Source organism: Bidens hawaiensis, unplaced genomic scaffold (assembly GCF_021521415.1).
Source record: "Bidens hawaiensis isolate Kalapana, Puna unplaced genomic scaffold, B.hawaiensis_p1.1 tig00011793_1, whole genome shotgun sequence".
NCBI classification, from domain to species: domain Eukaryota; kingdom Viridiplantae; phylum Streptophyta; class Magnoliopsida; order Asterales; family Asteraceae; genus Bidens; species Bidens hawaiensis.
In genome coordinates, this window is record NW_027491937.1 from 763,425 (window position 1) to 788,845 (window position 25,421).

Consider the following 25,421-nt stretch of genomic DNA (forward strand, 5'->3'; position numbering starts at 1 on the left):
AAATCAGGGTAATTCTACCGAAACCAACCAACCGATCTAAACCAAACCGAGTACTGATTCTACTAAACCAAACAAAACATTGCGAAACCAACCATCCAAGTACATTGATTCTAATAAACAAAATCACATCAAAGCATCAAACTAACCAAGCATTGATTCTACAACATCAAACCAAACCAACCAAGCGTTGATTCTACAACATCAAACCAAACCAACCAATTGCGTTTAGTTAACAATCAACTTAAAGACGGTTGATACGCTAGATGTGTTGCAAATCAGCATTCGTCTAAGATACACTTTTGATTAACATTAACTGACTGACATCAAAACAATTGTGTTATATATGTTACAAGGCACTCAATGGGAATCTCTTATCGACTTATACACATACATGTTACAAGATTAATAAATGGATTGATACACTCTTGTCTTTGCTTGTGTATGTTTGCCTAAAGCTTGGGATTTACCTTAATGTTAGCGATTCTATAGTTAGCCTCTTTGACTTTGACTTTCTAACGCTAGTCAGGGTTTGTGTACTCTAGCAGCATGTGTGGTGACCTGTATATTTTCACCAATGTCCAGTACAACACCTCCTCAACTCCAAGCTCGCCTTCAGCCCTAGCAGCATATATGTCCTCACAAATCGCAATCAACCTGTCCAACATATAAAAATATAAGTTTCCTACAGCTGCAAAAGGAATTCACGATGGCGAATGGCCCCACATGAAACTGCATCACATGGATCCACTTGATGTGGAGCCATTACACCGTTAGTTTAACCGGTACCTGTCACAAGAAGGTAGGTTCTCAAATGGGATTCTCATTCTCAGATCAGAGCATTGTAGTCGTATGAATCTACCAACTGCTAGCACAAATGTAATATACAGACCCCATATACTGAATTTACTCAATGTCTCTCCAAGAAAACCTCTGAAAAGAAAATATATCCGTCAGTCACATAAAACTTACAGCTTTATAAACCTACATATTAACACAACGCTTACGTGGCGTTTCTTCTGACACAACAATCGCCATGGGTCCCATCAAATCTCCACACACAGTTGAGTTCAACAAACTAATATCATAAAAGGACCACCATTGTGATTCGCCACGGTTCAAAAAAAGCGCCCCATCTACACCAGTTGCCTGTAAAATATCATGAATTCATATCCATCAAGTAAAACGGCTGACAAGAAAAAAAAATACAGATAAAGCACATATAATAATATAACATATATACCTCTTGGTCAAACACTCTGACCTCCCCAGAGCCTGTAACACGAAAATACCGAGGATACGTGTCGTTTACCCTAAAACTATTACTAGAACCTTCTAGAACTTGTTTAATTGCTGACGGGTCAGGCAGATCACGCGGATCTAAATTCTGCCCAAACATCACGACTTCTTTATCTTTAGGCCTATCTCGAGTGAGTATCCAATTGAATTTCATACTCATGTTTGTATCGATTGACTGACTGAATCTGGCTTGAATGACACTTGGGACAAGCCACAAATTGGTGGCATCTGCTTGACAGCAAATCAGTTGAATATCATTTACATTATATGATTCAAGATAACCGCGTGGGTCAAGGTCAACTGAAGAGTTTAAAGCAGTCCAAGGGGTGATTGAACATAGAGTTGTTTCATACAATGTTAACCTTCCACCCTCGGTTTTTATGCTGAGCTGAATACTTGCGTCGTTGATGGGGTTCGCAATGTTTGTTGGATTCCCGCTACTATACATCTGTCAAGAAACAAAAGTAAATTAAATATAAACCATGTGAAATCTCCCCTAACTATTATAAAGTCAATAATGATCAACATCTTACAAGCATAGGAGCCCAGATGACAATGATCAATATAAAGAACAAGCATATGCCATTGCAAAATTTAGTCATTCGTGTCTGCCTTTCTCCTTGTTTATGATTTGCTCTGTTCAGAACAGAATCACATTTCACCAAGTACAAGCTTGCATTTATGTCCTCCAACTACAAACCGAATAAACAAAGTTGATTACTGATATAATATAGCTTTGCTGTAATTATCAGATAATCGCTTTCAAAACATACCTTAAGCCAGTCATACATAGTCAAAGATGTGGTGGTGCATGACCAATCAAGCACACATCTTAACTCATAAAGAAATGGTAGGGCCCGATAGAGTCTATACCCCAAATAATTAACTCTTGAAACACTGCTAGTTAAAAACTGCCTGTATAACGTTCTTTTATGAGGAACACCGGACCGTATTTGTGTTGCTTGCAATGCAAACGAAATGGCTTTTGTGAGATAAATTAAACGGAGAGCAAAGCCAGCTGCATTTGGTTGTGAAGGTTTTGTATTCCAAGCATAAACCGTTACACAATACGTGAAAAGGATAAGGTTAAACAGGTAAAATATCACTTTTCCGGTAGCAAACGAACACAAATATATAATCCGATCAACCACGATCAAGAAGAAAATAGCCATAAGATAGAACACAAACTCCTTTGGAAACTGATCTTCAAGTTGGTAAACATCAAGCAACTCGCTTTTGTTTTTTATAACAGATTGATAGAAGATCGCAACCAAGAAGAAAACCGCCAAGTCAGCACCGAATGTATAGGCGTAAAGATCGATTTCTCGTTTTCCACCACCGATAACTGAAATAATCCGGTATGGAAACCCGGCTTTTCAAACAGATTTGCATTTTGTGCTTCGGTTATCTCTTTTGCTACATCGGCTGCTGGGGTTAGTGATTTGTATCTTTCGGTTAGTGTGCACTCTTCCGGCGGTGAAGCATAAACCACTTCAAAAACCACTAATGCAATTTTTGAATTTTCTTCACTTCTTTCAATGCTTTGAACTTGAATAATACTGGGACAAGGGCAACTTGTTGGATTTGGTTCTTTACATCTTGCATCATGAACAAATCTAAGAACTTGGTTCACTCTCGATTCGATTCTTTCGGGTTGAATCCCGTCTTTTGGCCAATACCTAACATCCATCGATAACTGGACGAAATACGGGGGCGATTCAGCTTCTTGGGTTAATGATTTCCAGTATCGGGTACAGTTTCTGATGATCAACTTTGCAAAGTTTTTAGCAAGTTGAATGATCTTCCGTGTGGTTTCCCTCCAGTTTGGATTCAGAATAAGCTCGTTCTGATACGTGATCCCCCTGATGAGACTACCAAATTGCGTTAATGAAACCAATTCACTGTCTTGGGCGGTTATCGAGCTTTGAATTAGGGTGAATAAGTACACAAGAAACAGAGGTAACAAGCTGATAACGAATGATGAAGTTATCTTTTTTGTCGGAAAACCCCATTCAGAGAGAAAAGCTGATTGAATTGTGAAACCGCAATGTTGGATGATGATTTGATACATGTACTGAATCAAGATATAGAACTCAGAGTAAATCAGCATTACAACCCAGAATGTATAACTCGGTCCTGTGTTGACACAAAGTGCATACAAAAACAGAGCTGCAAGATACACCATTGAAAGCAGGCTGAAATTCCAAAGGAACACGAGAACAAAGCAGATATAGCATACAACATCATTGTTAGACCGCATTTGCGCCCATATATGTTGGAAGATATGGCCAATGCGTATTCTTGGTGAATCACTTTTATCAGATTCCACAGAAACTGAACGATTAAAAGCCATGTAACCTTCCGTTTGGTCACGTTTGTCAGTTTTTGAAGATGCGGCAACATCTGACTCGGGATCGGAATCTGAACTTTCACGAGGAATGTTGAAAAAGTTTGCTAAATTCGTAACCGCTTGATTCCCAATTGTTTGTACTTGAGAAACACTGTCACCTATCAACTGTACAGCGGATTTCAACGAAGCTTCTCTCTTTGGTGCCTTTCTTTTAATATGCATATCTGATACGTCCTCTTCAACCTCAGTGATTTCAGAAACCGATGTTTTCTTGGGTGAAGCAACCGCCGACAAACTTTCGAAAGGAAAATACGAGTCAACAAAAGCATCAGACTTTTGTTTCCTGGGAGTTGCATCTTCATTATCGAGGTTTAAAGCAGTGGGCTCAGTGCTTCTTCGTCTCCTTAATCCCTCACGTAAGGGAGAACAGTCGGTGCTCCCTGCTGGTGCAGGCGCGGGATCAGAGCTCTGAAGTTGGGTTTGTAAATTAAGCATCTCGGATTTCATCTTTTCAACTTGCAAATTACGCTGTCGTTTCATCTCCTCAGCTTCACGGATGTACTGTAACTGTGCAGTTTTCCAAGCAGCTTTCTTTTCCTGTTCGCATACAATCGCGCCAATTTGCTCGGCTTCAACCGAAACACGTAATCAAATTCTTCAGAAGCAAACATATATGATTGAAGTGACACCAGTATGAAAATGACAATTTCAACCAAAGCCGACCTGGATGTAATCTTGAAACCGTAATCATACTTATAAAACCCGATAACCTCGTAGATATAATCCACGGTTTCACATTTCCCATCATTGAAAGCACCCACAAACGGAGACTGATACGCCAGTGAGAGAACGATGACAGCAAAATTGTACATCCTTAGCCACTTAAATATATTATTCTTCTTCTTGAGTATTGTGAGCCTCATATGAAAGAAAATCAGAGCAAAGGCGAGATACCCGAGGTGTAAAATATCGTACTCGAGCGTTCCCGTGATTAAAATCAACGCGAGAACAAGATCTAACAGATGACAGTAACAGTACAGTCTCAAGTAGTCAAGAATAGTCCACATTGACTTGGTTTCAAAAGAGAGATCCCGCCACACGGATGAATTCTTCCGTTGAGATATCATTTGGCGATATGTGAACGAGCCCGAGAAGCTACCGAACCGATCAGCTCGAAGCTTAAAACATGCAAACATGAAGACCAGAAAGTAACTGCTGAGTACTCTCGGGTCATCAACAGTGAGCCCTAGCCAGCAATCACAGCAATAGCTAAAATATTGATCAGAACTCCGCCAGCAATCATGGCATCTCATGGCAAAATACTCTAGCACAAGTACAGCAGCAAACAAGAACACGAATAGTGGCCATGCTTTTCGTATAAACTGGCGACCTAAAAGCACACATGCGACGAGTGATGCAATATAGAGAATGGAAATTGCATTGAGAAGTGCAAAACTTGTAAGAAGCAATGCAAGCATGGTGATCTCGAGCCCGAAAAGTATAAACATGTTTTCCAACCAAAACTTCAAGTATACTTTCAATGAAGTTATCTGCATTCTGAATCGTTCTTTCTTCAACTCTAGAACCCGTCTTTTGTTCCATTTATGGCTCTCTTTAACACTCCCCAAAAAGTACCCAAGTACGTATCGTCTACTGTTACTCTCAGTTACATCCGTTTTAGTACCCGAATCACCAACCGAAGGCCATGAACTACTGCTTCTCATCCCGGTTTTCCCACCACTTGAAATACTAGCCGTTGCATTATTACTATCGACATTTCGTAACACATCTTCTTCAGAAAAAAACAACGGGCATGGTTCGTCCCATTGACCGATACCAGAAAACCAACTAGGCATCATTTTTAGCCAATAAAAAACGTTATATTGCAGCGTACAGGCAGCAATCACCAGCACTTTAGCTCTCAGACCCGCTTCCACCCCCCAAAACCCAGGCTCGTACACCTTCAACCCAAGAAAAATCGACAAGCTGTAATATTTTTCACCCGGAAACAAACCCACAAATCCACCCAACATCTGGAACAAGTATTCAACCGTCACAAGAACCGCCGTGTAAACAAGAAACGTTTTTGACGGGATACGTGAAGCTTTGGGTAAAATGGAACATAACACGATACCAAGAAGATATAAAAACCCAAAAGCACTTATTGGAGATATAGCAGCATAAAACATAGCAGCAAACAATATCTTTTGACTATGCCATATTAAAAGCCGTCTAACAAACCCGACAAACCCGAATTGCATCCGGTTTGGATCTTCTAATGTTCTATACCTGCTTTGTCTCCTTTCATAGCTATAAAGTTGCATAACAATCATTATTGCTAACGATTCATAAACGTTTGTTAACAACGAGGCCTCTGGATTGTATCCAAGATATGTATAAAGATCGAATTTTGTGGACACCCATAATTCAAAAGCAGGAAAAATGCTTAAAAGATATGTGAGAATGAACATCACGATTGAGTATAGCTTTAGTGGATACCAAAGGCGGCGTTTGGTTTTTTGAACAAGCTGCCTACCAGTGATCCAGAATAGAAGAAGGAAAATGAATCCGAATGATACAAAATTGGGCCTTGCCATATAAACTGTGATGAGTATTGTTACAAAAGCAATGTAAGTTCCAAATGATCGGTATAATGAGAGAAATTTCTGCCCAATTGCACTGAGATATGAAGCCACTTTTCTCTCTGTATTAAGATATATTAAGAGAGCCAGTTAGGTAATTTCACATTTATGTCAATAATCGCTACTCTTCTAGCTACATGTATACTCAACTATTCCATATCTAATGATTTACTACCAATCAGTTTACCCAAACACTCAACTAATCATTGTAATTTTAAATCGCAATAATCAGTTCACTGTTTACAAGCACATCCAAACACCCCTTAGGTGGACTTATGGATTGTTATTGCAAGAAATAGTTAGAATAAGATAATGCTTCAGGGATGTTTAGATTGCCATCTTAAAGATGATTATATTATGTTAAAACTAATTGATGTGACTTCAAATTGCTATAATTTAATGTAGGACAAAGTAAAAAACCTTGGGATGGATTATCATCATTGTTTCTAGCAGTTCCCGAATCATAAACAAAACTGATTTGTTCAAACCAGCTTTTAAGATGCTAAATCCAACTGGAGGATATGGCGTGTGCTGCACAATTGCTGAGAATGAAAACAGCATATTATATCCATGTTTATGAATTGCACAGAAGCATGCAAGCAATGCTATTTCCACAAAATCCCACGAGCTATTTTGTTCATAGAAACCTGAGAATGAAAACAGCTATTTATATCCATGTTTATATGAGCTGTTTGAGATGAAACACATCCAAAATCCAAATTATTAAGTAAACGGGTCAATGTTGTCACATGTACATGTAACAAAAAAAACGAAAAATAATCAAAGTCTCACCAAGTTGAGATAAAATTTCCAAGCACAGGGACCCACTTTTCTCCAAAGCTCGAGACACGAGAGTTATTTGAAGAGAGTACAGCAAAGCGAAATGAAGTTCACACAAAAGAAGAAGAGTATGCCTTACTTTATTGCTGATGCTGTGGCTTAAAAGATATAGGAAAAAGAATATCACTGGAAACACAAGTTTAAAAATAATTAGAGCTTTTTTTCATGCAAGACTAATTAAAAATAAGCAAATTAATAACAGTCCAAATTTCTCATACTGTATAAAGCGTGAATGAAACCGGGCTTCATTGCAATGAGAAATATTAGCACTAGCATGATAGCACGAGAGCATTTCCTTAGTCCCCAAGCAATTGTAGCCACAATCAGTACTTTTGTATCTTCCGTAACTGTAGCTGTAACCACATGCAAAGAAATAAATAACTAGTTTGCCAAATAAGATTATAAAAGTTAAAAACTATTTCTTTCAATGATGATTTAAGGCTTTTAGTAAAATGGCTAATGAAGTTTTATGCATTCAAAATACACTATTTAGACTTTGACCCGTTCCTTCTTTGGCTATTTTATTTTATTTTACCTGCTAGAGATAAAACTTAACCCGACCACTCCATTAAAAATTGATGTTACCTATTGCTTTAGCATTAAACCCAGATGAAACAATATCTAACAAAATATCACCTTCCTGAGTGGTATCTCCATTTGATGTTTGGCGGTCCTCCTCATCGGAGATGTAAAGGAAAACAGAGTTGTTAACAAGATTCCCAAGGGCAACCAAAACTCCAAGACAAAATTGAGCAAGTATAAAAAATCCAGGAATAGAATAATGCCATAATCCCACCATTTCCCAAATCTCCATATCCTGATTACGCCAATTCATAGAAACAAAAACCAAAAGGCGACATTAGGATCCTTCTAATCACACAAAGCAGAGGTGGTGACTTTCAACCAGTTTAGCATGTTCAACCCGTTCCCATTTTAGAATTGTTTATTTAACCCATTTGAGAAAAAAAAAATATACAAACCATATAGACCCATTCATAAGTAAACGGGTCAAAATTACCACCTCTAACAAAAAAGGAGATGAAATTAGAAAAAATAAATAAATTACCTTTTCAAGATCCCAATGGAGGTAAGAAAACGCCACATTAAATATGTATGTACTGACAGCCCATAAGAGAATGAATACAAGGAGTAGCCCGTTTAGATGATGCAACCGAAATAAAGATGGGAAAGCAAATATAATGTAACCCACGTATGCAAGTAACCCGAATGCGCATACGCTTGCGAAATAGAAGCTCCACAAACAAAGAGCACAAAGCAAAACCTGTCAAGTTCATCACTGAAAAATTAACATATAAACATAAAGATAACTTATACTTGACTAAACACGAAATCAGAACAGCATTTAGGCCAAGAAGCAACAAATATGGCTGCTTACTAGTTTTTGATGTGCATACATGTTTGGGTGTACATTTTGAAAGTGTTGTAACTTGAAGATTCAGAATTGAATTGGATAAGCAGTTAGAATAAAGAGAGTGTAAGTAGGTAATATACACTTGTCCCTACACCTAATCATAACCTTAATCACTATTACCCCCAAGCACTCAATCATTGCAAAATTTAGTTTAAAACCCATATCCAAACACCCCTAAGTCATCAATTTAACATCAGAATGATCAGGATTAAAATAAAAAGGACTCAAAAGTTAGTTGTCTTCAACTTTGTTTCCTTTACTTTTGCTATAAGCAGATGTATATTAAGGATATTTACCGGGACACCATATGTGAAGAAGTTAATGCTGAATATCCGAAAAACGGCACCTCTTAACAAAACATTGGTATGTCTTACTCCGGATCTGCATATAACATCACATCAAATCAAAAAACTTAATCAAAGTCATATTTATTTAAGAAAACTGTGAGGAAAACTTAAAAAGTTTTAAATTCATATTATATGTAGTATGCACCTTGATTCACGAACAAAAAAAGTGTTCTTTAAGGGTAGAAGATGCTCAGTCAAGTTTCTTTCACTCACGGACATGATTGAATCCATTTCTTCCAAATCAAATTTGACAAAAGATAACTGTTTAAATCATTAAACAAAGAAGCCAACTTAAAATATTACGAGCTTGAAAATTAAAACATAATTTGAAATGGTAACGGAGAAAATTTGTGTTACCATGAAGCAATATATGATCAGTGAAATACGCGAAATAACTTGTGTACATTCAAAAGTTGTTGGTATTTTGTAGAGGCCGATGAAATCACATATTGTACTAAAGAACTTTGGGAACCCTACGGGGAGTTGGTACACATATAGCAAAAAAATATTGAATCCTGCATAGTACCAAAGAGGCTTCCCCACCTTCATCAAATTGTAAATGAATGGAAGCCAAAACGTGAGTAATAATCAGAACAGCAATTCAAGAAATCTTGATTATATAAAGTATTACAAGGGGTGTTTAAATGTGTGTCTAGAGTGATTATTGCAGTTTTAAATTTTGCGAATAAACTGAAGTTATTCTAATTTTTGGGTAGTTGAAAGTCAATATATCCAACTTTGGAGAAGCAGGCAAGAACTTGTTGTAAAAATCTGATTATTAACATACATGTAAAGTTGTGTAACTATCATGAACTTTATGTACCTAATTATCTGATTCTGGTTCATCAAATCACAATAATCAGATATAATATTTGTCAAAATATAGTTTTGATAGTGATTTCTAACTGCTTAGGGTAAAAATGAGTTGAAGGCACGCACATCCTTAAAATTTAAGCACCTGAATACCTGATTATATGATTCTCATTCTTCGAATCACAATAATCAATTTTTAAGTGTGTTTCGAAAACTAATTATGATTTTGTCCTTATAATTGTTAGGAGTGATGACAAGATTTGCAAAAGGAAGTAGGTAGATATCGAAAGAAAAAAAATCTATTGTTAAAATATGATGAAAATTACTTAACTAGAATCAACTTCATTATAACAAGATTAACAAATCATGATGCAAATTTACCTAAAAAGGCCATGGAAGTTGCTTGTAAGGACCAATCCACAAGGGCCAAACAGCTACAAACAAAAAAAGGCAAAGAAACCCAAGAAGAATTGCTGATTCCCGCAACCAACTGAACAACGGGTAATAGCAAACAGAAACCAACCTTCACATGTGAACCTTTAAAATTCAAAGCTTAAAAGTTAGAGAAATCTTCAAATAATACTTTGAAATTTCAGGTGGCAATTCCAACCCCTTTACTTATTAAACGGTCAAATTGGGTTGTTTTATCTCAAATGGGTCAAAAAGTATATATATATATATATATATATATATAAGGGAAGGTTAACGTACAAATGAAATTAACGTGCTAAACATGAGAATCAAGTAGAGTAATTACATATACAAGTAGAGTAATAATGTAATTACCTCATAGAGTAATTACATAATTACTCTACTTGTATATATAATTACTCTACTTGATTCTCACGTTTAGCACGTTAATTTCATTTGTATTTGATCCAACCCCTATATATATATATATATATATATATAGCTAAAAGGGAAACTGGTCAAACAGGCTGAAAGTCGCTTGAAAACTAATTGTAATGAATACAAAGGCCTAAAGTTGTTATTATTCATAAATTTGGATTCTTGTAATCTATTTGTTTTTGAAATCATAATTAAAAGTTTTAATTATATTTAAAAAAAGTGAACATATGAGTTTGCGGGTCAACTGAACTTGACCTGGCCCGTTACCCAACCCACACATCTTGCCACCTTTGTTTACAATCCAATAGCTAAATCATCTAGTTACTAACCTATTCCATCAAAAGCTAATGAAAACCTCCCAAAAACTCTAGACGCCTGTCTAAACAACCCTAATCTGCTTTCGTGGAGTTCAATAAGAGCGATAACTGCTGCCAACAGTTGCAAGATCAAAAGATAAATCACTATGGGTGATCTCCATGTTTCGACTCTGAAAAAGCATACTTCATTAGTCTGCATAACAGATTTATTATGACACATGCGAATAATGCTAATAAAATACTTCAACCAAAAATTGAAAATCTCACATCATGAATCCTAAAAGCTTTGCCCACCAAGGTACTTCTGCCTCACAGCTTCCACACTCGATGGCCCATGTGATAAGAAATGCAATTTGTGAAAAAATTACAAGAAATGAAAAAATAACAATCGACCATAGTAGTGTTCTCCCTCTTACATGAAACCCTAATAACAAAAGGATATACATAAGCATCATGAGTTATGAACTTGAAAAATAAATATTGTTTACTGGAACTATTTAGATAAATAAAAGGCAAAAAAAAAACTACTCACCTCTTTTTGGAGGAGTGAACAGAATAATTAGACAAGTTAGCAAATTGCCAACAGATATCAAACTCCAATTGAGTAAAGCAGCTGCAAAAGCAAAAAAAAACGTTAAAGATGCAATGAGAAAATCATAATCTGTTATCAGTATTTACTAAACGCTAAAAGCTCATTACTGTGACTTCAATTTAGCTGCACATCCAAATACTCCCATTGAGAAACCATGGAACTATTGATATTAAGTTCATTTTGTTTCTTACAAGTATCTAGTAGTAACTGTAAGGTTCGTAGGCCTTTTGGGCCGAGTTTAGATCAATCAAGAGAAGAGGGAAGGAACAGCTGGCCCTATCCCATGCTTTCTTGTTCACTAAGTTATTAATACTAATTCTGGTCTCTACATAACGATCTCTATGTACTTGTAATTGATTGTCACCGAAATAAAAGAATATCCTAGTTGCCGTCCGTGAACATAGGTCACGTTGACCAAACCGCATTTATCGGCGTTCATTTATTTGCTTTTATGCCTGTGTTCAGCCCGTGTGTGGTTAATCCTAACATGAGCCTAATGCATTAATTTATTTCTAATAAAAAACACAGTGTCTCTAGTTTCTAATCTAACTTACAGTCCATTGAAAATGTACTCCTCCTATAAGCAATCATCAAACAACAATTGCCAAATGACTTGTTATTTCAATCATCAGTACAGTTCACAGTAAGCATTCAGGTATAAACAATCGTCAGTACAGTTAACAGTTAGCATTCAAGTATCAGATATTTGCTTCGGAGTCCGTGTGCAGTTTGTGTGTGCTTAATCCTAGCAGTATAGTTCTTTCCAATGAAGCGCGAGCCTAATGCATCGACTTCAACCGAAAAAAACAACGTTTATAGTCCAACTTACAGTCCATTAACAATGTATTCCTCTTATAAACAAACAGTTAACATTGAAGCATCAACTGAATGCTATTTCAACTTGAAACTACATTAAGCGATCTAAAATCCACTAACATTTAGGGTATACAGGTGGAATGCAGGAATGAATTAATATAATATATAGGTTTAAAGTGATACCTGTGATTAAGAGTGAGGGCAAAATAAAGCCACCGAGAAACCTCCCCATCGTCAGCTATCGATGATACATAACTTAATCAATCAATCAATCAATCTAGGTTTATATATAAACCCTTGAGATTGATTGATTGATTGATTGGCTGAGGTAGCGTAGTAGAAGTGACAAGTGAAAGTCAATAAGTGGATCTACAATTGACGGATTAATGTAATTATAATTCTAATAATAATTAATTATTATAAAGCCCCAATCGGAGAGAAGACGAGGTCGGCAAGGGTTCAAGATTCGAACGCATGTACCGCTTAGATTCGGGCGATATTTTTATTATATTTTATTTTAAGGTTGTGCGGTGTGGTTTAAGAAGCAAGAGTTAGTTAAAGTGTTACGTCGTAGATAATGGGGCTTTAACTAACTCACTTGTAGGGTTGGCATATCTGTGTATACCTGTACATGATAGAACACGAATATGATAAGACACGAACACGAAATGTGTATAATGTACACGACACAAAAACTTATCGTGTACATGTATCCCAAACACGAACATGTTACTACCTGGTATACACGGTAAGAGCTGTTTAGAAACACATATTTGACAACCTGTTTAGCGAAACAAAGGCCGGATAGGGAATGTTCGTAAGTGATGAGTAGTGACGGCTGAGAAACAAATAGTGAGAATGTTTTAGGAATTTAGCGTTTAGGATAACTTATAATTATACATATATTTAATTATAAAAATCTAACCAGGTACTTAACATGTACACGAAAATTAACAGGTAAATTCGTGTCTATTTGTTTAGTACACGAAACCTATTAAGGTTTTACTTGTTACCTGTTGAAGTCGTGTAGGTACATATCGTGTATTCATGTATCATGTATAAATTGTCAGCCCTATTCACTTGTTAATTAGGGTGTTATGAGTTAACAAGTAGGGTCGGCCTAATAGTAATGTCGGATAAAGCTACAGCTTAAGGTAAAAAAGAAATATATAATTGGAAAATTATGCCATGTGTTGCTGAAGTGGTTAAAGTGCATGTGTTTTAATCCTTTAAAGGTTAGTACACAAAGATCAACTCTTTCAAAATGCATTTTTTTTGTTGTTTCTCAATAGTAATTTTCCATTCACTATTTTCTATATGTATTTTCTTTGAGAAATATATAAATTTTTTTGCACCGTCGTTGTTGGGAAAGATAAAAGAAAGTTGGATGTTTTATAGATATATAAAGTTTAAAATAAAGCTTAAAATTCTTAAAACTTTATATATAAAACATGATAGTAACTCTTTAATTTTAAAAATAAAAATTATAAATTATGTAATTTCATCTCTTCAAATGTTGGTAAGGACCCCAAATTTCTCATTTGTCTTAGACCCCTAAAGTGGTTGGGCATACCCTCTTAACAAACTTTAAGTCATTAACTAGCTAGTTATGGATAGTGAATGAAATAAGAAAAAAAAGAAAAAATAATAATAATTTAAATTGGTCACTAGCTTGATGGCCCCACAATTTCAAAGTTTGATCCTCATTACTATGTTAACATTTCACCCATAATGATAACTTCGGGCCATAACGTCATGACGTGATGTAGCCACTAGCCGGCGTTAATAGTCGATCACCTAATCATAACGCCAGGAAAAGTGTTTCGTAATGAGTATCCTAGATGTTTGAATTCGGGATTATTGATACTTTTAGAAAACATGATTCGGCTTTTTAATACTTTAAAATGTTAGAATACCATAGTAATATAAAAGTTAAAAATTGTGTACCGGCTTGGATCGATTTTTTTTAAGCGATGATAAAATAATAAATAAATAGAAAATTAATAAGTTACACATTCGAATGCAGAATAAAAAATCAATGTATATTTTTAATGTGGTGGCGTTGATAGCCGAAAGACAAGGGCACATGCACCAATCAGCCGGTGTCCCGATGATTGAGTGTTATGTGTCTTATGTCCAAGGCTTGATTCAAAACTACTATCGAGCCGGGGGTCTCACCGGAAGCAGCCTCTCTATCCCTATGGGATAGAGGTAAGGCTGTCTACATCTTACCCTCCTCAGACCCTACCATAGCATTGCTATTGGTGAGATATACTGAGTACGATGATGATGATGATATTTTTAATTCTATTTTTATTTAAATTGACTCTTATATAACATTCGAAACTCAAATAATTTTATATCCTACACTATTTTGTATACGAACCATATCATAAATTAAAAGATTTATTATCTTTATCTGAGTTGATGCATTATTATTGTAATAGTACGTCTAAATTAGTTGTAACATGTAACAGTGGTTTAAAATTAGTCAATCACAATGTTGTGTCTAACTAATTACAATAGTGTGTTTATATTGATTACAACAGAGCATCCAAGTTGTCAAACTTTTACCATTCATGAAGTGTGCAAATATAATGATGCATCCAAACTACTACAAATGATATGTTTAAAAATAACTTGTAATTAAACCAACATAATGATAAACAAGAAACTTTAATTGTTGGCTAGAAAGTCATAATTTTGAAATTTTGGAACCACAAATCTATTGTTTCCGAATAATATGGTCTTCCTCACAAACCAATTGATCCAAATCCTACATATCAAAAAATTTGACAATCTCCTAAAGTTTCTCTCAACCAGTCTTTCTTGGCTGCGTCAAATATTTTCTCCTAATAATTCTGATTTCGTGCATTATCCTGTCTTTGTTTTATTTGTAATATCAAAGACAGGATGGCCTTACGGAGATCAAATTCTCCCTCACTCCTCATTGGCCTCCTGTCTCTCGCCTCGACCATTATTATAATCCTACTAGCAACCACCACAACCACCACCACCGCTGCCACCAATGTCCGCCTTAGCTTCATCCGAAAACCTTCCAAAACTTTTCCCCTCTTTCGTGAAGCACCCGTGTTTCACAACGGGGATGAATGCACCAAAGAACTTGTCCATGTGGCAATGACTCTTGACTCGAACTACCTTCGTGGGACCGTGGCAGCCGTGTTATCCATTTTACAACATTCGTTTTGTCCCGAAAACCTGTTTTTTCATTTCTTATGGTCACATTGCGACGACGAAATCCAATCCACCATCAAAACGACATTCCCGTACCTTAAGTTCAAGATATATAAATTTGACTCGAAAAAGGTTTGTGGGAAGATTTCAAAATCCATTCGTCACGCGCTAGACCAACCATTGAACTACGCGCGAGTCTACCTAGCAGACATGATACCGACGAATGTGAGCCGTGTGATCTATTTAGACTCGGACATTGTGATGGTTGATGACATTAAGAAGTTGTGGAGGGTTAACTTGGAAGGTAAGGTACTCGCTGCACCCGAGTATTGCAAGGCAAACTTTAGACGATACTTCACAAATAGTTTCTGGATGGATCCCGCATTATCGAAAACATTTAGGGGGCGAAACGCGTGTTATTTTAACACGGGAGTGATGGTTGTAGATGTTCATAAATGGAGGAAAGGTGGATATTCATACAAAGTAGAAGAATGGATGGCAGTGCAAAAGCAACAAAGGATATATCACTTGGGTTCATTGCCACCATTTTTGCTTGTTTTTGCTGGGAACATTAAAGGAATTGATCATAGATGGAACCAACATGGGTTAGGTGGTGACAACATTCAAGGAAGGTGCAGGAGTTTGCACCCCGGTCCGATTAGCCTGCTTCATTGGAGCGGAAAAGGTAAACCATGGTTAAGACTAGACTCGAGGAAACCTTGCACGGTTGATCACTTGTGGGCCCCGTATGATCTTTACCGATCATCTAAACATACATTGGAAGAGTGACAAAACCAGGTCGATAAACAGAATCATTGTTTGATCCATAAAGGCCAGAACCGAGCCCGAATGAGCAAAAAGTGGTTCGGTTGATTTGCAATGAGCGCATTGCATAATTTGCATTAGATCAAGTTTATTAGATCTTTCCTATGAAACAGAACGCGAAAAGAATCATGTGTGGGAATGTATCTGCAAGTGAAAACGTCGTGTTTAATCCTCAACCTCGATCTTGTTTTAGCCTCTCGTCTTGTAGTCAAGTTAGTAATTTTAGTTACTGCATATGTAGAGTATAATATAGAAAATATTACTTAGTGAAAACTTCTTTAATGCTAATACAAATATGATTCACACTGTTTAAACTTAACTAACTATAAAATGAAGTGTAATTAATCATGTCCGTAGACTCTAGTTTCTAGCTTCCGCGTGGTAAAACATAAATTGGTTCAGATTTTATATCTTCTCAAGCAACACTAATGCCCAAATCAGAAGCGGGTTCGACCCTATGTGATTCAGCTACAAGAAGACGATCCCGTTGGGCTCGAGGAGGTAGATGCTTAGTGGGCTTTCTTGACCTGACGGTCCATGGTAAGAAGACACCAGTGCCGCCACGGGGTAACCTTCTTGGGCTCATGACCATTGGCTGAACCGGGGCTAACATAAGCAGCTGTGGTGCACGGAGAGCACCCCATTTAGGGACTGCACCCGTTGTAGGATCAGAGGGTTTAACGGTTCCGTTTGGTATTGGTGCATCCGGTTGCCAGACTGTTATCACTTTGTTCTCACACGGGTCTATCCGAACTTTAAAGAATGTTACACTGATTCTTTTAGTTGGAGATTGACAAGTGACGTGGCGTGCCATGTCAGCGCTGTTTCCTCTCATTACCAAAAGTGATCTGTGCAGTTAAAAAATTTAACATCAACAACTTAAATATGTTACAATTTATTATCAAATAAACTAAACTTACCCTTTGTTTAGAGAAAGCATGAGTGGCCCTTTGTAGTTTCCATCATTATCACATACTAGAGTGCGTCCGAACGCCATTGTTGTTTCGGAAAGAACTAGAGTGGAGATAGGTTGTTCCAGATGAGGTGGTTTCAAGAAAGGTTGTGAAAATTCACCCTGCATTAATATTATGTCTTAACTGTAAACTTTATATGAACCCACATATTAATTAATTAAGAGCATTACAAAAAATGGTTAATACCTCATCAAAGAAGCTTATGATGCAGCTGTTTGGTCTTCTGTTTTCGGAAATAAGATGAAACTGAATCAGATGGTCAATGACATCTTCAAGAGGAGCTGGGATCGGCTCGATTTGGCCTACACACATATCGATCGATAATTAGTTACAATGAACCGAAAACACGATCAATGATATAAAACGTTAACTTAGTAAAGAAGCTTACTATCTTGTGATTTAGTTATAGCATCATCTTTTACTTGACCGAAAATAGGAGCTCCATATTGAATGAGTTCTCTCTTAATCGCCTTCGACTGCTGATTGTACTTGATAAACGTCTCGCCTAGTCATAGTTAAGCAAAAACAAGAATTAATTCTCTTAGTTTAAGAAACAAAAGACAAATGTAACAGTTAACAAAAGTATTTGCATCAGTTTATATAATGTTTTGTTGTTTAGAAAAACTTTTGGATACTATGATTGATAGTGCATTTTAAGATAATTATAAGGAAATGCAATAACTGTCAAACCTGTTCAATCCCTTACTATCTCAAAACTTCAGTCCCAAAGGGAAAGAACTAGATTAACTATAAAAGCATCACGAATCGATTCGGGGTCCACCTGAGAGTTCACCATTCTGACCAGCAACCCGTAGATCATTCACATATTCGGTCAGGTTAGACAGCTCCGAATCATTAAGTATGTCTTCATAAACCTTCAAACCTCTTACAACATTCACCTGTTAGTCAAAAATCAATCATTAATTTTATGCGTCACACATTATGCTTAAAAAAAACAACAAATGACTTGCGAAAAAAAGAACTCGCCATATGTCCTTTTACAGACTCCTTGGCTACGAACCCTTTTGTCATCTTGATCTGCGCACGCCTAGCCTCCCAGTCGTCTTCTTGGTTTGAGCTTATATCATTGTTTTCTTCTATTAACTGAACTTCTTGAGATCCTACAGCAAAAATATGTATATATTCATATGTTAACAATCTTCAATATTTTTATGAAACTAATATCATTCTATCTGTATCAATATCATCCATACATTCTACATAGATATATATATTAGTAATGAATAAAAGGATTCAATTACAACATAGAGCAGATACGTGGGCAACAAGTTGTGCCGCCAACTCTTCTGAATGGTACATTTATATCTTATTATTACATATTTTATATTATAATATTAAGAGTAAACTGCAGTTTTCGTCCATGTGGTTTGTCTAAATCTGCAGTTTTAGTCCAATAGTTTCAAATTTGTGATTTTCGTCCATGTGGTTTCATTTCACTTGCAATTAAACCCGACTCCACTAACCTCGTTAAGTCTAGTCGTTAAACCCATCAACATGCTCCTCACGTGAGGGGCAGCGTTATCCTCTCTTTTTTTTCCAGATACACCCCAACTCCTCACGTGAGGGGCTTGCGAATTAAGATTGGGGATTATTTGGGGAGAAAAAGGACAAAACTACCCCTCACTGGAGGGACACGCTGATGTGTTTAACGATAAGATTTAAGGAGGTTAGTGGGGTCGGATTTAATTGCAAGTGAAATGAAACCACATGGACGAAAATCACAAATTTGAAACTATTGGACTAAAACCACATATATAAACAAACCATAAAGACGAAAACCACTGTTTACTCTAATATTAACTTTAATGGGAAATTAATAAAAGTTTGGTTAAAAGTTTCATGGGGAACAAATATTATTCTTTTATGGGTACATTCTAGACCATTGATAGTGGAGGAACTACTTGGTCCAATTCAAATGCACAAGGAGAGTTGGTTAACAATGGAATCGTTATCACATAGGGATGAGCATATAATTTGCACCAAATTCTAACGGTACCACCAAAATAACATGACACATGTGATGCCATCCATTATAACGGATCTAATTTGCAGGCTTCATGATATTATGACACCCCATAAACACTAAAAAGGAATCTCAATCAATACAATATATGTTAAAAAATTAGAGCTAATATTATTTTTTATCATACCATGTGGATATGTTAATTGTTAAATCAATCATTTAAATAAAATATACGCAAGAAGTTATATAATTAGCGAAAATGAGGTGGAATATTTTGACTAAAATATTGGTTATATTGAACACGAAATACTCGTGAAATTAAAAAATAAATGGTTTTTGTTTTTGTTTGAAAGCTAGACTACTCTCGAAATCACAGCAAAGTTCACTCGATTCAAGCTCTTTTTTTAAAATTCGAGCTTAACTCATGAGTTGCTTTATAAGCTTAGGCTTGGCTCATTTATTATTAATGAATCTATATACGTTTTTAAATTACTTATATATATTTTGAAAAAAAACCTAAAACTGAGCATGTTTGGGATTGAGTTTGAAAATGCTTATTGGCTTATTAGTTTTTTAAAAAGCCAGGATTTAGGGCTTTTGAAAAACTGCTTTTTAATCATGTCATAAAGCTAAATCAAAAAAGATTTTTGTAATTGTCAAACACATTTTAACTTATTGGCTTTTTAAAAACACCAAGAAGCCAATAAGCATCTTTCAAACTCAATCTCAAACTCGGCTCAAGCTTGTGTACCTTAAATGAGACAAAACTCGACGGTGCAATGTGAAATTAATTCATATAACCACAAAAGTCCAAACGAGGTAAAACTTAAAAATATACGAGTCTCTCTAAGACTCAATGAATCAAAACGAGCTTTTCCTCGAGCTCAGGCTCAATAACTAAGAAGCTTTAATTGAGCATTTGGAGCTTCACCTAAAAAAATCTCGACTAGTTTCGAGCCTTTTATCGAGTCAAGTAGCTCGTGATCAGCTTGACTCGTTTGCACCCAATAGCATGAAAGTCTCAAAATTAATATATTGAAAACAGAGAATTCAATCAAATAAACTCCAAAGAAAAAAACAGATGAATCTATCCTAGTTGCTGTAAACTAATATTATTAAATTGAAATAATAATCAATGATGCTACAAAATTAATAATCATAATATAGCGTATGTGCAAAATCATGTATACCATTCGAAACAGAGAAAACAGATCTAAACAATTTGTTTATATAAAACACGTAGTTATAGTCTTATAGATGCATATAATAATAAGATAGATCGAATTTACCTGTATCTGTAACCTCACTATTCGGTAAGTCATCTCTAATGCAATCACCATCCACAACCTGAACGTCGTCGTTTCGATCATTATCATCGCACTCAAACGCAATCTCCATGGTTTCGGTTTCGGCTATATTTTCATTTACGATTTTGTCAGCATTTTCAGGCCTCGTCTTCTTCTTATTCTGAATCACGTTATGGAGCTCAACACTAATGTCAGCGATGGAAAAATACTTCTGCATCTGGAGAATCGGGATCCAATTGAGTCTACGCCTATGTATGGCAGCGAACACGGACTCGTAGTCACACCTCCCGCCTTCTAATTGCGAAAGGTGGCCGCACAGCGCGTCAATGATCGCCGCAAACTCGCCTCGGAACCATGGGATGATGTGCAGGCATCATTAACGGGACGCGATCGGCTGACGCCATGGGGTTTAATTCGAGTGTTTGCCGATGGTTAAATGGAAAATTAAAAGAGAGAGAAATATGAGGTATTGAAATGTTGAATGTGTAGTGTATACAGCGATGTGCATGTATGGGATGGCTTTTGCGTGTGTTATATAGTGAAAAAATAAAATGTTGGAATAAGTGAAAAAAATTGGTCCGTACGTGTTGGGTAAATGGCTGACTTGTCAAGTTGTGATTCGCATGTTTTGGTGACGTGTCATTGTTTGACGAAATATTTTCGTTATGTCATAGGTGGTAATTGGCAAAGCAAAGGTAAACTCTTCTCTTTCTTTTTAGTTTTTAGTTTATAAATTATAATCATATTTTTGTTATTCAAATCCAAAATCAAATTTCCATTTTCTCTAACCTTGAATTAAATTTCAAGCATCTTCAAACATATACAAATCGTAATATTAGATTTCAAACTTTATTAAAAAATATTCATGTATAAAACTTCATAAACCACATTAACAATTTATTAAAATTTTAAGTATAAATGATGTGAGAGTGGTGACCTGCCCTCTTGTTTGCTTTAAAAATATTCAAGCTCTTGAACTTGAGCTCACAACGTCGCGGTGTCGGTTATCGTGTTATATACCACGTCATCCAGACCTCGGGTTTTGGCTCATGTTGGAGATTTTCTTATAAGAATATAGATTATGAGAGAGATGGTGATGTCAGTGAGGTGATGGGATTTTAGCTTGAAGTTATAGATGTGATAGTCCATGGGATGCCGAGGCACTACGGATGCTCTTATAAATAGAAGTCGGGTTTTAGTCAAAGGTAACTTTTCATGTGAAGCGTGCATAGTATTGAAAATGCGATGTGTGTGTTTTACTGCAATGGTGTATGCGTTTGTTAAATACCATATTAATACTCAAATTACCAAACGGATTCAGTTTGTTAAATTACATTTGAGCTTTAGACACACAGTTGAAACAGTTTGGATGCTTAATTGTATTCACACATTTAGTTTATGCATTGGACTTAGAAAACTTTGACGCACCGTTGTAACTTGTTTAAAGTTTAAACGCCTTGGTATAACTAGTATAGACGCATCGTGATAATTTTTAACAACTCGGACGTATAAGTATAACTAAAAGACATCTTTTGTTTTACATTTAATCATAGTGGTAATATTAAAGAAAACAATTTGTTTTATAAAATTATATGCCCATGGCAAGAAGGTCCCCATCGGGCCACGGCTGCGATACTATTAGGAATTTGGACCATGCGACACAACCACGCAGCCACGCCCCCACAACCCTACGATGGCTTACTTATATTGTTTACCTCTTAAATAAAACTTAATCATCATGGAACAAATACCATTTATTAAAATTTGTATTTGTTTTATAATTAATTAATCCACAAAAAGAATAAAATCGAAAATTTATCCCAAACTCATGTGCCAATAATCAGGAGACGAATTATAGAGAACATGCAATGCCTGTCACTTTCTTTAAAATTTATTTTCTAAATAATTCAAAGAACATACAAACGACATAGATCAATTATTGTGATTTTGAGGATAAGTAAAATAATCATAATTGTGTACCTGATTAAAGGTTTTTATCATTGCCACTTGTTTTTTCTTTCCATTTAAACTAATAATCTTGTAAAAATGTCTAAAATATATAATATTATAACCGTAAAAGTAGAGGTTTTTTTGTGACAAGTTGACGGGTTAAACTAAAGAACTAGAATACGACTCTTGTGCTTATTAAAGACAAGAATATTAACTCTTACTTGAATGGACTTACTGCAATGAATAATAATTCTATAAGCTAGAGAAGTTGGTGTAGAACTTAGGCTAATATAGGGGTGTTCAACGAATCGAATATTCGAACGAATTCGAATCGAATTGTTTGAATTTTGAAATTTTGAAGCTGGATTCGAATTCGATTCTAATTCGAAATAGATTCGACAAATTCGATTCGATTCGAATTCAGAATAGCTAATAAAATGAATAGTTTGAATTCGAATTTCGAATCGAATACGAATTTATAATCATAAATTCGTATTCGATTCGAAATTCGATTACTAAAATCGAGTGCGAACCGAATCGAATTCGAATGACTGAAAATCGAATTCGAACCGTCAAATTCGAATGCGAGTCGAATCGAATTTCGAGTTATTCGAGTTAGATTCGAATACTGAACACCCCTAGGCTAATGGTAGTGTGGCTTGGTTGAGCCCAACGTGATCTAATATATTAGCGCCACGTAGGCGATGGCATGGCCATGGATCAAGCCCATCAACCAAGCTCCAGAGGGTGTAGTGGTCCAGGTGATCAGGGGTTTGATCCAGTTTTTTATTATTTAATTATTTTAAATAATACATTAAATAATAATATAAAACATTACATTAATAATAATATAAAACATTACATTAATAATAATATAAAACATTACGTTGATACTAGTCTAATGCAAGATTATCGGGTCTTCTATCCCACAAATGCTTGACCAACTCATGCCGAACGTTGCCGTGTAACTCACCGCTCTTGATGATATTTATGTTGTCGAGTCGTTGTTCATTGGTGATCGTCGATTCTTGTCTTGGAATATCACCTTGGTAGTTTTGACAAATAGCTTGACCCTCGTCTTCTAGTATCATGTTATGTAGGATTATACACGTGATGACGACTTCCGTTATCTTCTCCCTTATCCAAAATCTTATTGGATTCGCCAACATTTCCCATCTTTTCTTTAGGACTCCAAACGCCCTTTCAATATCTTTCTTTGCCGATTCTTGTTTCTTCGTGAAGTACTTTCGTTTGTCCGAAACTGGAGACGCATAAGCTTGAACAAGTATCCCCCATTCGTTGTAAATACCATCAACGAGGTAGTACCCGTTTGAAATGTTCACCATTTGAAATGATCTCTCAAAAAACTTATCGTCATTTGAACTGCTTGACGAATGAGTTTGTCTTCTTCGGTAGAATAGGAAGACGAAGACGATGACGACGATGTCATTTATAAATATGGAGATAAAGAGAAGTTTTGGTAGAGAGAATGTGTGGTTTGAGTTTTTATAGGAAGTGTGGATTTGTATTTATAGGTAAAAAAAAAATTTGACTGGCCAACGGATAGGTTGACCAGTCAACCAAGTCTCCAACGGCTAGTTAGCCCCGCGGTCCCAGCCACGGCGGCCAACCGCGCCCCCGATCACGTGAGGGGTGTAGCGGTGTTCGCGAGCCACGTAGGCGGCCGCGCCCACCGATCACCCCCATTACCCTCAGCCTTACACAATTGTTTTGCTCATTACGTCGATCTCATATACTAATGATATACCGAAGAAACATCTCAATACGCTTAGAAATAGCCAAAAACAACATTAACCCCTTAACATCACATTCTTCACATGCATTCCGTAACATATCATACATCATTTAAAATATTTAATCATATTCATAACTGTGATCACCTTCCTTAACCTCTTGACGTCCCATAAGTACTAAGCATAACCATTCATCTTAATACTTTATCAAATGTCTAAAACCATATTCTTGACATTAACTATAAATTTATTCCTTTTTAATCTAAAACTACATTTAATTGGCCAAATATGATTTATCAAGTTTTCTTTCAGTTATCATTTTATTTAATATATTTGTTATTATTTACATGTTCAGTTGAAACTTCAACACACTAGACTTTGAATTGTAGCCACTATATATTATTTTATGTGTACAATTGATGTGAAATGCAAGGAATAGGACATGTGATCGTATCGTCAATATTAACATCTTACAATATTAATAAACAAAAATAATGATGTCTAGGTGTCATAACCATATTCATTCCTAGATTAAAATTCCATATTAATCTTCTAATCTCTCTTCTCCTTAATCCATGTTATCCATGGGTCATTGGTGAAAATGGTTTGACCCATGAGTTACATCTCAAGATATAATGCATACATTAATGACTTTTTACAATAATATAAAACCTAAAACATAATTTTGCTTAATGTATACATTACTTTTTATTAAAAATATCAACACATATTTTAACAATAAAGACTCGTGAATTCAGTTTGAATTATGCGAGACTTCTCAATTCATATATATAAGTTTTTATTATTCTGTTTAATTTAAATTTCCAGTTAATGTGATTATTAATTTTGTATCTTTAATTTAATATTATACACTGAAGAAACACTAAGTGACTCCGGGCAGATTACGGATAATCTGGGGGTTAAGTAGATGTTTCCCACGAGGGTTAGGTCCGGCAAGATGGTTATTCTTCTGATGACCTGCAAAACAGACACCGTGAGCTCGTCACTGAGACAGGGGGGGTACCTCCTTGTGACCACCCCTCCGGCGTGAGAATCAGACTAAATTGCTCTTGAATATATGTGTATATTAAGAGAAATAGCTAGAGAGAAGATGATAAGATGATAATACCGTTCCAAG

The 25,421-nt window shown here is 35.9% G+C and overlaps 1 protein-coding gene and 2 pseudogenes across 2 annotated transcripts; 1 reads left to right on the forward strand and 2 right to left on the reverse strand.

The window, feature by feature from the left end:
* Positions 1–265: 265 nt before the first annotated feature.
* LOC143539092 (piezo-type mechanosensitive ion channel homolog) lies at positions 266–12,526 on the reverse strand (annotated as a pseudogene). Its single transcript, XR_013136373.1, has 19 exons — positions 12,478–12,526; positions 11,419–11,499; positions 11,154–11,310; positions 10,899–11,056; positions 10,087–10,257; positions 9,265–9,446; positions 9,053–9,168; positions 8,857–8,941; positions 8,195–8,410; positions 7,765–7,945; positions 7,347–7,475; positions 7,081–7,254; positions 6,709–6,935; positions 2,070–6,350; positions 1,830–1,988; positions 1,241–1,744; positions 986–1,146; positions 787–930; positions 266–654 (listed from the first exon to the last, which is right to left on the reverse strand). The product of XR_013136373.1 is annotated as a piezo-type mechanosensitive ion channel homolog (transcript).
* A 2,475-nt stretch (positions 12,527–15,001) lies between these two features.
* On the forward strand, positions 15,002–16,413 carry LOC143539073 (putative galacturonosyltransferase-like 4 pseudogene; annotated as a pseudogene).
* Positions 16,414–16,589: 176 nt separating this feature from the next.
* LOC143539093 (RNA demethylase ALKBH10B-like) lies at positions 16,590–23,875 on the reverse strand. Its single transcript, XM_077032508.1, has 8 exons — positions 23,575–23,875; positions 20,562–20,939; positions 18,276–18,409; positions 18,070–18,187; positions 17,677–17,793; positions 17,475–17,590; positions 17,235–17,389; positions 16,590–17,162 (listed from the first exon to the last, which is right to left on the reverse strand). Exons 1-8 carry the CDS (start codon positions 23,873–23,875, stop codon positions 16,730–16,732), a joined length of 1,752 nt encoding a protein of 583 aa, XP_076888623.1. The 3' UTR covers positions 16,590–16,729.
* Positions 23,876–25,421: the final 1,546 nt, after the last annotated feature.